General features: G+C 41.4%; 1 protein-coding gene across 1 annotated transcript in view; it reads right to left on the bottom strand.

The window, feature by feature from the left end:
- Window positions 1-11,639, bottom strand: part of TRPC3 (transient receptor potential cation channel subfamily C member 3) — a 69,191-nt gene extending 57,552 nt beyond the window's left edge. Inside the window, exon 1 of the mRNA XM_072938204.1 lies at window positions 11,425-11,639. Coding sequence (XP_072794305.1) covers window positions 11,425-11,639 — 215 coding nt within the window. The remainder of the gene's footprint in view (window positions 1-11,424) is intronic.
- Window positions 11,640-12,992: the final 1,353 nt, after the last annotated feature.

The raw sequence follows: 12,992 nt of genomic DNA, 5'->3' as shown, positions 1-12,992 counted from the left end.
CCACCATGATAGTTACCATATTGGGGCTGGTGATAATTGGAAGTTTAATGAAGGTGGGAAGCAGCAGGCACTGACAAAGGACAAGAAAGTCAGAGATGATAAGTCAAAAAATAGACAAACCCCACAGTTCCCCTGGCAAACAGGCACCTGTCAGTCAAAGCGGCTGCCTCTGGAGACACGCGATAGCTACCCGCTATGCCTACGTCTGAGTGCGCTTGGAGAGAGGAAAGGGCTTCTTACGAACAGCCTCAACAATGCCATCAAAACCACACATTTCGAAAATCTCTTACTCTGTGTATTTGTGGAGGAGAAGAAGTACAGTGGGGGGACACTCAGAATGTCAGGAGTCCCTAAGCGCACCAGCGTGCAAGTTAGAGGAAGGTGGTCCAATCAGCTCGACTGTCTAGTGTAGCGGGGACGTCCCACACGGCCTGCCGCGAGCCTGCATCTACCGACACCGCGCGCTGCTCAGCAACACATTGTCACGGCAGCAGCCAAACCAGCAAGATAAGGCGCTCCATTTTAGAAACAGGAAGGCATCATTTTCATGTCTAAAGATTCCAATCTGAGAAAAAAATTAAAATGTAGCGATTCCAGCACCCACAAGTCTAGAGAGAGATTTGGGTCTCCACAGTAATTAATTCCCTGAGAGTTTCTGATGGCCAGTATTATATTCAGAATTCTCCATGTATCATTTTAATAAATCTATTAGACAGTTGCTAATTTTGGTATCTGCCCTAATGACTAAGTCGAAGACAAGAAGCTGTTGTTGGAGGGAAGCTCCAGTCCCCGTTCTCTGTCGCTTTCCCTGTCACCCCTCACACGAAAGCGCAGCCAGACCCTTCAGCAGTTAAGGCCAGAAAAGCAAAAGAGCCATGTAACAGTGTGTTGCTCCCTCTAGAAGTCCACCGAGAGCAGAGGTGAGCACCCCTAACCATTGACGGCATGAGTTCTTGACGAATATGCCCCAAAAGGCATTGAAGCAAATGTCTTCTAGAACTTAGATGTTTATGTTTCCAGGAACTGCATTTTGTGTGTAACTCCACTGAACTGACTGTTGTATTGCTTTGTAATTGTCTGCTTGCGTGCCTGTTTCCTCAACAACACTGTAACATACATAAGAGCAGAGGCTGTCTCTTTGTATCTCTGTATGCCTGGCTTTTAGTACATGACTGATGAAGATTCATCTGTTGGAGGCACAGATGCATGTGTCCTTAAACTGTTAAGACTGAAGATCTAGGGAACAGACACTTTTTCTCTTCAGATTAATGAATACCCTTGGTCACATATAATGTGTGGAAGTAGTGATGGAGGAGAACTGGGAGTAATGTCATGAATACTTTAATATAAATTAATTATCAGGAATTAAAGTAATGTAAACAATCATTCTTCTTTCGAAGCAGATTTATGCTTAATCACATTCATCAATTCTTAGTTACACCATGCAAAGAAATCGATGAATCTTAACATCTCTTGACTTTGGTCTTACATAAAGTTACGTTTTATCAGGAAAATCTGAGGGCAAACAGAGGATAAATCTTAGAATTAATAAGCTTTTTACAAGCTATTTACAAACCAAAAAGAGACTCATGGACATAGAAAACAAACTATGGTTACCAAAGGGGATAGGGTGAAAAGGGATAAATTTGGGGTTGGGGATTAACAGACACACATTACCATATATAAAATAGATAAACAACAAGGACCAATTCTATAGCACAAGGAACTATATTAAATTTCTTTTAATAACATATAATGGAAAAGAATCTGAAGAGAAAAATATATATGTATGTATATGTATAACCAAATCACTTTACTGTACACCTGAAACTAACATTGTAAATCAACTTCACTTTAATAAAAATTTTAAAATAAGCTTTTATAATATTAAGCTTATCTTCAAAAAGAAAATCATTTATTAAACAATATTTTCTACAACTAATTTTTATTATTCCAGGAAGATTAGTGACAATGACATTACAAGTGAAATACAAATTCAGTCTATAACTGAACAAGAACTGAGACAAATGAACTCAATAATAAAATCAAAAACCTCTACTGACCCAAGATAAGTTCATATTTGGCTTTTAAAATACATTAGTCACTATCAATTATATAAATATATATAAATCTCTAATATTATTAGAAGAAAAAGGATCTGGGTTTCTATCAGTATCATCCATATTCAAGTCAGAAGTCTGAGGTTTTCAGATGCTTGCTCCCATCTCATCACCCTGTGACCTGCTTTTCAACAGAGAATCCATATGCATCAGTCCTATTTGACAAAATGTATTTAGAAATGCAAAACTGCTGTACAGTGTTTAGTACTGACATGCGACATGCTCTTTCCTTAACAGGTCACATGCTTATGGACATTTAAATCTCATTTTTAAAAAAGGTCCAGGACCAAATCCATGTTGTCACCTCTTATTTGAATAGTGCAAAGAAAAGAGGGGTGTTTTCTTTTGAATAGAGGAATTTTTTTGACTAGGTGAGTGAAGAGAAACATCTCTGCTCTAGATGCTAAAGACAAAATGCTATAACAATCCTAAATATTCTCATAAAGTCACTGCTGGGCCCCTAATGCACAAGTGTGAAGTTGGCCACCCGTAGTTCTCAACTACCAGACCTTCTATCTGGGGCCAGATTCCTCTGTATTCACCCTGAACAGGCCACTAATCTGGCTCCCCTGCCAGAACGACACTGTGCAGTGTTGATCGCCTGAAGGGGGTCGATCTCGATCTCTGGCCAGGAAGTTGAAAGTCTTCCTATTAAGAGCAGAGAGCTCTGTAAAAAGTTGTCTTCCTGCCATTACATTTCTTGTGGAGTTTTAGAGAGAAGGGGAGAACACAACAGACACATTTGCTATCCTAGCACAGTAATGAAAAATCTCTAAAATTCTAACCCAGTCCTCTGATGATGTCTAGGATCCTTTCACCTCTTCGATATTAAAAAATAGAAAACTGTAAATGGTATTTGGCAGGGGGACAGTTGTGCCTTGAGATGTCCTTTTCTCTTTCCCCCCATTCTTAGTCCTCCTACTTAGCTCAAACTTTCTCAAGCTGATCTGCCATCAGTAGTCAAATTAAAATGATGAATTAATTGAATCTCATAAATGAGTTAGTAATAATTAGTAGTCTCCTGTGTTGCTCCTCCTAGGAGTAAATGCATTTAAAATTTCGTTGAAGAAGAAAGAAATGCTTAACCCAAAAGGGGCCACAGTGTAAACACTGCAGTTCTAGGAATATGGAGATTTCAGATGTCCCACGGCTGCTGTGAATTCAATGGCAACCTTCAGCTTCAGTTTATCAGCTTGTAAAAGAACATTCTAGACTAGATAAACTCAAACATTCTATTCTTCTTCAAAGTATTCTATATGAGTTAAATTTAGGAAGTATGGTACTAAGATAATTTTAGGTGGAGGATGTCAGATGATCCTCAAATCACACTGTATAGGAGGAGGGTATAGCTCAGTGGTAGAGTGCATATGCAGCATGCATGAGGTCCTGGGTTCAATCCCCAGTACCTCCATTAAATAAATAAATATATCTAATTGCTCCCCCTCCTCCAAAATCACACTGAATAGGTTACTGTCAATTCCATTTGCCTATTAGGATCAATCATAATTAAGAATATTCTTCCTTCTGCAATCTTGGTTCTATTAATAATACTGTCATCATTTGGACTTAAATGAACACCTAAAACACAATTGTAGGGATGTTCTGTTTCAAGATGATGGAATAAAGGCCTTTCTCACCCCTTCACCTCTCCAAAATTACCCACCTAAACAACACAGAGAACAAAGAACACAAATTTCATCTTCCACAAAACCAGGAGACATGTGTAACCCCACTCCACAATGTACGAAAAGGAGATAAGTTGGAAGAATGGTGAAGGACTTAACAGAAAGAAGGAAGGTCCAACCAGAGTGCCTGTGACAAAAAGCAGGCTAATCTACCCAATATTAGAAAAGGCTCAGAAACTGAAGGCAGAAGAAGTCTCAGAAAGTAGAGATGAGGCAGGAGCCTAAAATGGAGGAATTGGCTGAAATTTTGTATAAGAAGTAGGTAGTAACCCTCCCGCCGGATCACTAACCCCCAGCCGGTATGACCAAGTGACAACACTCTCACCTCCCTATAAGAAATACAGGAAACAAAATCTCTGGGGAAACTAAAAAGATTCTCTAAATGTGGGGATACCAGGTCCAGGGGAGGGTAGGAACTAAGAACAGGGGGTCCCTGGCTAGTTCCAGAATACCAGCAGCCTGGTATACTATCCTCTAGTCCCTCCTTCCCTGAGAAATTTTTTAAAAACACTGTATCTCTGAAATAAGAAAGAATGTTATAACAAAGGAATACTCATAAGACTAAAACGAAGTTTTAGAGATGAAAAATATAATAGATAAAATTGAAAAAATTGAGGGAAAGAGTCAGAAAATGTATTTGAGGAAATACCTCAGAAAGAAGAACACAAAAAACAACCACTGGAAAACAGCGTAGTACAGATACAAAAACTAGGGTATCAGATCAGGAAACCCAACATCCAAATAGTTGGAATTCCAGAAAGAAGAATGAAAATAGCAGGTAGGAAAAATAAAAGAAATAATACAAGAGAGCTTCCCGGAATCAAAGGGCATAAGCTTTAAATAATGAGAGGCTTCACCAAAGGGTTCACCAAATGTCCAGTTCATGGAATGAAAAAAAGACCCATATCAAGGCATATCATCTTGACATTTCAGAACAGCACTAATGAAGAGATCATTCATGGGGAGGGAGAAGGGAGTTAAAAGTCCACAAACAAGGGAAGTCAGAAGGTTTGGAAGAGAGATCTTCAGGAAAATACACGCAGTCAGAGACTGTAAAAGATTTAGCTAAAGAGGCAAGAATAAGATGGGACAAATATTTTCTCTAAAAAAAACAACTAATCATAAAAGGAAAGAAACATAATCATACTATACAACTTGACTTAGCAGTGAGTGACAGTTACATGATCCTAATAAGGAAGATGTTAAGCAAGATATTACCCCAAAACTGTGATAAACCATGTGGTGCAGGATCGGGGAGACTGAAAGGTATAAGTGAGCGAAAATTCTTAAGACTACTGATGACATCTAAAATACATGAAAAACAAGGTAGCAATACCGAAAGGAGTTGAAAGTGGAGTGAAATAGGGAACAGGAAGAAAAGGGGAGGGAACCAGGGAACTGCCATGAGCTTCTTGTTGTTCTTATAAGCCTTTTTTTTAGCACTAAGTTTTAAAACTATATTCATGCATTACTTCAATATTATATGAAAATAATTTACAACAAACCAATATGACAACTCTACATTGTACATAGTAAAATTACTACTCTAGGGGATAAACTAAAAATATAATTCAAAGTATCTGATGATAAAAGGTCTCAAGTCTAATGCTGTGCTGTGCTGTTCTTGAAAATTATAACTATGGAGAAACCTGCCTCTTCCTTAATAATGATAGTCTGACTTTAATCCTTGAAGTTCAAATTCCTATCCCTGAAGATTCAACAGTGACTTGGCAAATTTCTGATTTCCACTCCAGCCGCGGGAGAGAAGTGCTGCTTCTAACCTGAAATCCAATCCAACACGTGCAATGTGTTCTCAGTCCCACAGCCAAGCTAAGCCTAGACTGGAACGTCAACACAAGGCCAGCACCACAGAAACTAACATCCAGCTAGAAAATCTGGCATGCAAGGCACTGTGTACTCAAATTCAGATCCCTTGTCATACAAAGTTGAGCAACAAAAGCTCTATTTTTTTAATCATCAAGTCACTCTGTGGCTTTATTTTACATAATTTTCAAAATAGAAATTGTATATGTTTATAGTATACAATATGACGATTTGATATACATATACAGTTGATCTTTGAACAACACTGCTTTGAATTGTGTGGGTTCACCTGTACACATATTTTTAAAATAAATATATTGGAAAGACTTTTAGAGATTTATGACAATTTGAAAAAACTCACAGACAAACCATGTAGCCTAGAAATAATGAAAATACTAAGAAAAAGTTAGGCATGTCACAAATGAATAAAATATATAGAGATACTAGTCTATCTTTGCATAGCCATAAAATGAGTGATATTTAATAATAATATATTTAAGTAATTAAATATATTTAAATAATTAAATAATATACTTAAAATATATTTAATAATAATAATGTTAGTTTTCTTACTGTTTTATAACTTTGCTTTCAAAGAATTACATTACTATGTAGTATGCCTGCCTCTCTCTCAACTGGAGAAACTGTCTATCAATCTATCATCACAGGTAATTGGTTTTAAAGAAAAAGTAGTAATGTTTCCAATACTGTATTATGAATATGGCATGGTAATACCGTGTGCCTTAAAAATTTTATAATGGTTGATTCATTAGTTTCTAGGCTAGTGAAGCAACCGTATGGATCACACCAGGCTACCATAAAGCAATCATATTGCTGCTTCTTTGTTATCAATGCATGTACATTATACCTGCAAAAAATTATGAATTTTTCACATTATTTTTTCATTTTTGATGTTTAGTGTTAGCCATATGTATAATACCTACAGTGTTTTGTATCATACAATACGATACTGATGTAGGTACTGACAGACAGATGAATCCTTTTGTGACAGATGAGTCCTTTTGTAACAGATGTCATAAGCCTATGGTATCAATAAATACAGTACAATACTGTGAATGTGTTTTCTCTTCTTTAGGATTTTCTTAATAACATGTTCTTTGGCTTACTTTATTGAAGGATACAATATACAATACATATAACATACAAAATATGTGTTAATCAACTATTTATGCTATTGGCAAGGCTCTGATCAACAGTAGGCTACTAGTAATTAAGTTTAGGGGAGTCAAAAGTTAAACAGGGATTTTCGACGGTGCAGGGGAGTCGGCATCCCTAACCCCTGCATTGTTCAAGGGTCAACTGCACAAAGTGAAATGATTACTACAGTCAAGGTAATTAACATGTCTATCTCCTCACATAGTTACCTTTTGTGTGTATGTGCAATGAGAGAACCTGAAACCTACTCTCTTAGCAAACAGCCAAGATATGGAAAAAACTTGTGTCACCTACTGATGAATAGAAAAAGAAACCGTGTGTGTGTGTGTGTGTGTGTGTGTGTGTGTACAATGTAATATTATTCAGCCTTCACAAAGGAGATCTTGCCATTTGTGACAATATGAAGGAACCTGGAAGACATTAGGCTAAATGAAGTAAGCCAGACACAGAAAGAAAAAAACTTCATGATCTCACTTATACATGAAATCTAATAAAGTCAAATACATAAGATGCAGAGTAGAACTGTAGTTACCAGAGGCTGAGAGGTGGGGGAAATGAGGAGATGCTGGTCAAAGGGTACACAGTTACAGTTACATAGGATGAATAAATCTATAGAGATTTATTGTAGAGCATGGGGACTTTGGTTAATAACACTATGTTGACTACAGAAGCTCTATTATTGATTTGCTAAATAACCTTTAGAAATTGACTTGACTTTACTGTGTACCAATTTTCTCATTTGCCAAATGACAAAACCTGCTTTAAAGAGGTGTAACTAAAGTTAATTTGTATAAATAACAGCATGAGGTATTACGTAAACACAAATTACTGCTTTTATTATGACAAATTTTTGGCAGCACAAGAAAAACTAAACAAAATACACTCTTCCAGAAGCCTTTCTCTCCTAAAGATAACAGCTGAGAAATCTAATGATTTTGTGCATGTGTGTTAATACATACAAAGGATTGATTCTTCTTACTAAAAGCAAACTCGCAAGTTTCTCTCTTACATTTTTTCCCCACTTTGGGGGAGGGAGGTAATTAGGTTTTTATTTACTTATTTATTTTTAATGGAGGTACCGGGGGTTAAATCCCAGCCATTGTGTATGCTAAGCACACAATCTACTACTAAGCTAAACCCTCCTCTGAGAGTTTCTCTCTTGATTTACTGAGTATTTGCCAATTCTGAGTCAATTCTTTTCTTTTATTGAAATTCTCTCTAGACATTCTTGTCTAAGTACAACCTGCTCCTTCACATTTTTCTGTGTCCTTTGCTTGCTCCTCTTTCTTTCTGCCCTCTAAACAAACAAACAAAATTCCCTCAGAAAACTAGCCAGCCCCTCTTCGTATCTCTCTTCACATTCCTCCCTTGGATAGTATCATAAACTCACACAATTCACTAATGGTGTCAATAGACAGTAGACTCTCACATTCTCCCAAGCTTCAAACTTGCATTTCTATCTTCCTGCTTGACACTTCTATCAGAACTGGCTGAAAAATCAGATCCTCCTCTTTATTATTTTCTTTTCAACAATGACCTCATGACCTTAGTCATCTACATCAAAATTACCAAGTCATCTCTGATCCTGCTTTCTCTTTAAAACCCTCATGGATAGGAGTTGCAAATTCCCATAGATTCCATCTGTGTGTTCCCTCTCCATTCCACCCCACCAGTCCTACACTATTACAGATCCTAATCTCAGCCTGGACAGCTACGATAGCCCCCTGATTTATTTATTCATATTCTGCCAACTGCCACTTCAATCCATCCTGTCCACAGAGTGGCTTTGATCAAACTATTGCTGCTATGAAACAATCGATGGCTCCCTACCGCCTCCCTTGACACACAAGATCCTCTACATTAATTCCCCAAACTAACACATCCAGCTAAATCTCACTGCTCTCCTACACATGCTCTGTGTTCCAACAAAACTCAGTTAATATTCTCTGGACATGTGTGGCATTTTGGAAGCAGGGGGGCTTGGATTAATTACCCACTCTGTCTCTGCTTCCTATCCTATTTATCTTTTAAGGCTCATAAGGTTTTCTTGATTTCTCCACAACCTTATGTTGCCCATTTCTCCTTTGCATTTGACTTTTCATAGTTCTATCCTTGATGTATGTATTTATGCAAGAATTTTATTCTAACTAATAGTACAATTGTTCATGCCCAGTTTCATTTCAACCTCTCCCTTATGAGACTTAAAAGTCCTCAAGTGCAGTAAAGTTGTCATACTTGTCTTTATGGCTTGTTGTTCCTAGTCTGCACTTGGCACATGTAAATGCTTAAGGAATGTCTTTGAATGAAAATTCACAAGAATGCCCTTCAAATGCTTTTGGAGTTCATCAACCATATTTAATAACCAAAAACTTCAAGAATAAATTCATCTTGCCAGTAACATACTTCTTGGTCCTAGGTTTGCAAACAATTGGGAAAAAGGAAGTCTTGGTTTGAATCAATGGTTGAATTAAGAGTTCTAGCAAAGGATTAAAAAAAAAAAAGTCTTGTTAGTGCTAAAGCTGATGACACTTCCTTCCTAAGCTAGTCTGTTTAAAATTTCTGAATGGAATACTAGAACATGGAGCAGTGAAATGAGCAACAGGGTTCTGCTAAGGAATCTTTGTGGTTTAAAAGTGGGATTCATCCTGCTGAATGTTAAATTCGGCTGTTCTGTTCTGCCTACTGAAAATGACCCTGGGGCTTTGGTAGACTGGGTATCCTTCTCCATTTCCATCCTAGGAGTGTATGTTCACTTTCTGGGCTATTAAACTGTGGCCATATTCCACTCAAAGATGGAATAAAGAGCTAATCTGTGCTACAGATATTAAGTGCGTCTCTAAGGTTACCAAGTGACAGGACGCAAAGAAACATGAAGAGCTTGCTGCCCTGCTTCCAGAAGGAACATTTATTAACATGTATCTCCTCCAAATGACTGGGTCTTCTAGGTCGCTTCACAAAATAAGTACGCTACATTTACCTGTTGAATTTTGTAAAGTCGGCAGATAGGAAAAACGTTCGTTCTATTACCAGTTAGACAGCAAGTCTACAATAGAATTTGTCCCAATGCTTTGTGTAATTGACCTCAAGCTTCAAAAAGCAAAGTGTGGAACCTCTGCTTCACCCTACTTCCTCAGATAAGAATGCTCTGGTGTCCCTTATAGTGGGGATTTAAGATAAAACAAAAAAAATAAATAAATAAAAGAATTAAGAAATTCAAAAAAACCAAACTGGCAAAAGGAAAAATGGACAATCTGTTTAAAACCTTAGGTGAGGCGGGAAGAGAGCTAGCCGCGCTTTAATCCCAAAGGACATACCTTCCCTCCATTTCCTGGGCCTGTTCCACTCCAGGCTAATCTTCAGCAGTAATTGAACCTCGTCTGCATGCGTTGCTCATTTTCAATCAGAGACCTTCCCTAGGCGATCTACTCCCAGACACTGATTTCTGTTTTCTGTAAGCAAGTCCGGCCGAGCCAGGTGCGGGCTCTCAGCCAGATAAGCAGCACGAGATCAGGTCGGTTCGGGGTCGCCCCAGAGGTCTCGCACGCGGGCTATGCACAGCACGTGGGCAGCAGGGGGCGCTGCAGAACCTCCGTCCCTTCCCGGGAAAACTAGTTACCCGCCCAGGCGGTGAGTGCCGCCCGCCAAGACTGGCCCCAAGTCCTCTACCTATCCGTGCGTTTTTCCTAAAAAAAAAGACAGTGAACTTCGCGACACGCCCAAGGTACGTGACAAAAGAAATAGAGAGCATGCACCCCCTATACAACTAACCACCCTCTTTTTCATCTCTCTGCGTCTCGCAGCTGGTTAAAGGCTATTTCCAAAATCTGGAAATTAAGAAAAAGTTGCTCTTCCTCACACATTAAAGCGCCGACCTCTACTTTCCTTTAAAAAAGAAACAGCTACTGCCCCTCAGCCGCCTGGGAACTACAACCAAGTTCCGGAGGCCGCCCCTCGCCCACTCTCTCCCCGAGAGACCCGCTGGGGCTTCGGCTCCAGTTTTCCCCCCAACTGTAAATGGACCGTCGGGAAAAGAGGCGACAGGGCGAACCTTCAGCCCACACTCGGTATCGCACACGGTCCCCTCCCTTCTCATTCTCGACGGCCCGGAGCGTCGGAGGCGACTCGGGTTCCCAGGGTGGGGCCACGCGGGACGCCGCGGAGGAGGTCGGGGTTCGAGTGCGCGCCTGGGTCTAAGCACACCTTCCCCTTCATTGACCTCCCGGGGTAAGCTCGGGGGCCCCGGGGTCCTTTTATCCGCGGGGCCCTCCGACTATGGGGTAGCGGTGCGCGGCTCCTTGGTTACAGGAGAGCAGGCGTTCGCTTACTGGAAAGCTTGTTTGGCGTCCGTCGTGTCAGTCGGCGGGGCTGTTCCGCGCGCTCGAGGCTCGAGCCGGCACATACCCCGGCCACGCCTTCGGTGACCCCCCAAGTCCCTCCACAAAGCAGGACCAAGGGGGCGAGACCCCGGCCTAGGTCTACCCTCAAGTCGCCCCGAATATAACTGCCGTGGAGGGTGGGCTCTGGGGGTCCGGGATACATTGCGGGACGGCCGGGGGCGAGCCTACCCGCCCCAGCCCTGTCCTCTCGAGGCGCGGGGCCGCGGCCGGCCGGGTACTCACATGTCGGGCCCCGGGGAGCAGGGCGGCGGGCAGTAGCCGTGAGGTTCCCGCTGCAAGGGCGCCAAGCGCGGCTCCAGCCCCCCGTTGACGCCCCTCCAGCCCCGCCGGCGGCGCTGCGGCTCCGCGCCTTGGTCCTCGCCCTCCTCCTCCTCCTCCTCCGGCGCGGGGAAGGTCACCCTCGCTTGCTCCTTGCACTTCCTGACCTTGGTGGACATCGCGCCGGCCGCGGCCCCAGCGCCGGGATGCCGGCTGCTGGCCTCCGCCGCCGCCGCCGCCGCCGCCGCCGCGCGGTCTCCCCGCGGCGCCCCTTCCCCACCTCCCGCGGCTCCTGCAGTCCCGGGCGGGCCCGGGCCGAGAGGCAGGAAGACAGAACCGTGCGGCCCGAGACCGAGCAGTTAGAGGCGGGAACCAAAGCAGAGTCGCCGCCGCCGCCCACCATCAAACCGTGGGGGCAGCCGCTGCGCCCGTGGCTGCGAGGAGGGAGCCCGGGGCCGAGCCGGGAGCTGGTGCTGGGAAAGGCTCTCCCGCCCCGCGGCGGCGAGGGCGATGCCTCCTCGGTGCCCGTCTCCTGTCTCCGACAGCATCACTTGCTAGGACAGTACCGTTACTCAGGAGAGAGAGGGAGGGAGGGAGTGAGGGGGAGAGGAGGGGAAGAATCAATTCCTTATCAGACAGTGAGAGCTGGAGAGGAAATCAGACAAACCAGCAGGTAGGGAGTAAGGAAATCAGAGAAACTTCCCTCCCCGTCCTCCCATTCCTCTTCCAAAAGAGCCCTTTTCCATTTACAGATACAAGTTTCCTAATGAGGGGAAATGGAAATCGTCTGGCTTGTTCATTTTCCTGCATTCGTATTTATCCTATATAACTTTATATTTGTTTCATTTGTTGTTTGATGTTTCTAAAGCATCGTTTGTTCGTCGTGTTGATTTAGTTGAACCCACAGAGGTTTAAGTACGTTCCCCTGAGTTTTTGTACCCCAAGAATGGTGATGTTTTAATCATGCTTGGTGCCGTAGGGTTTTTTTTATGAATCCCCAAAGCGACTAACAAGATTTATGTACTTTTTTCAAGACATATTTTCCAGCAAAATTTAAAGTATCTCTTTTAAAACTTAAAAATTGCATTTTAAAATTCAAGAGCAGTATATCTTCTGGGAGAAACAGACTCATGGAATTTTAGTCAGAAGAAGTTTTAGGGATCAAAGTATTTATCCCTCGTTTGAGAAATAACACTGAGGCTTAGAGAGACTGCTTAAACTATTCGAGGTAGTGAAAAAACTCGTTAGAATTAGGTGAGTGTATTTTCCAAAGCTTTCTGTTGCTTCAGATGAATAGCTGTACAGCAAGTTCAACTTGGAAGAATCACAAAAATACCAGATATGCTACAATGAAATAAAATAAGATACTCATTTTTAACTGTATTCAATTATACTATATTTTTGAAGAGTAATTCTTCTCGAATTTAAACAAAACACAAGGAAAATTAGCTCTTTTGAACTATAGTCTTAAAAAGTAAATAATACACTGTGTGTTTTATTAAGATGATAATGTCTGTATGTTTAAGGAAGCA

The sequence above is a fragment of the Vicugna pacos genome, chromosome 2, assembly GCF_048564905.1.
Source record: "Vicugna pacos chromosome 2, VicPac4, whole genome shotgun sequence".
Lineage (NCBI taxonomy): Eukaryota > Metazoa > Chordata > Mammalia > Artiodactyla > Camelidae > Vicugna > Vicugna pacos.
Note: the sequence above shows the minus strand (reverse complement) of the source record. Positions and strands in the feature narration are given on the sequence as shown.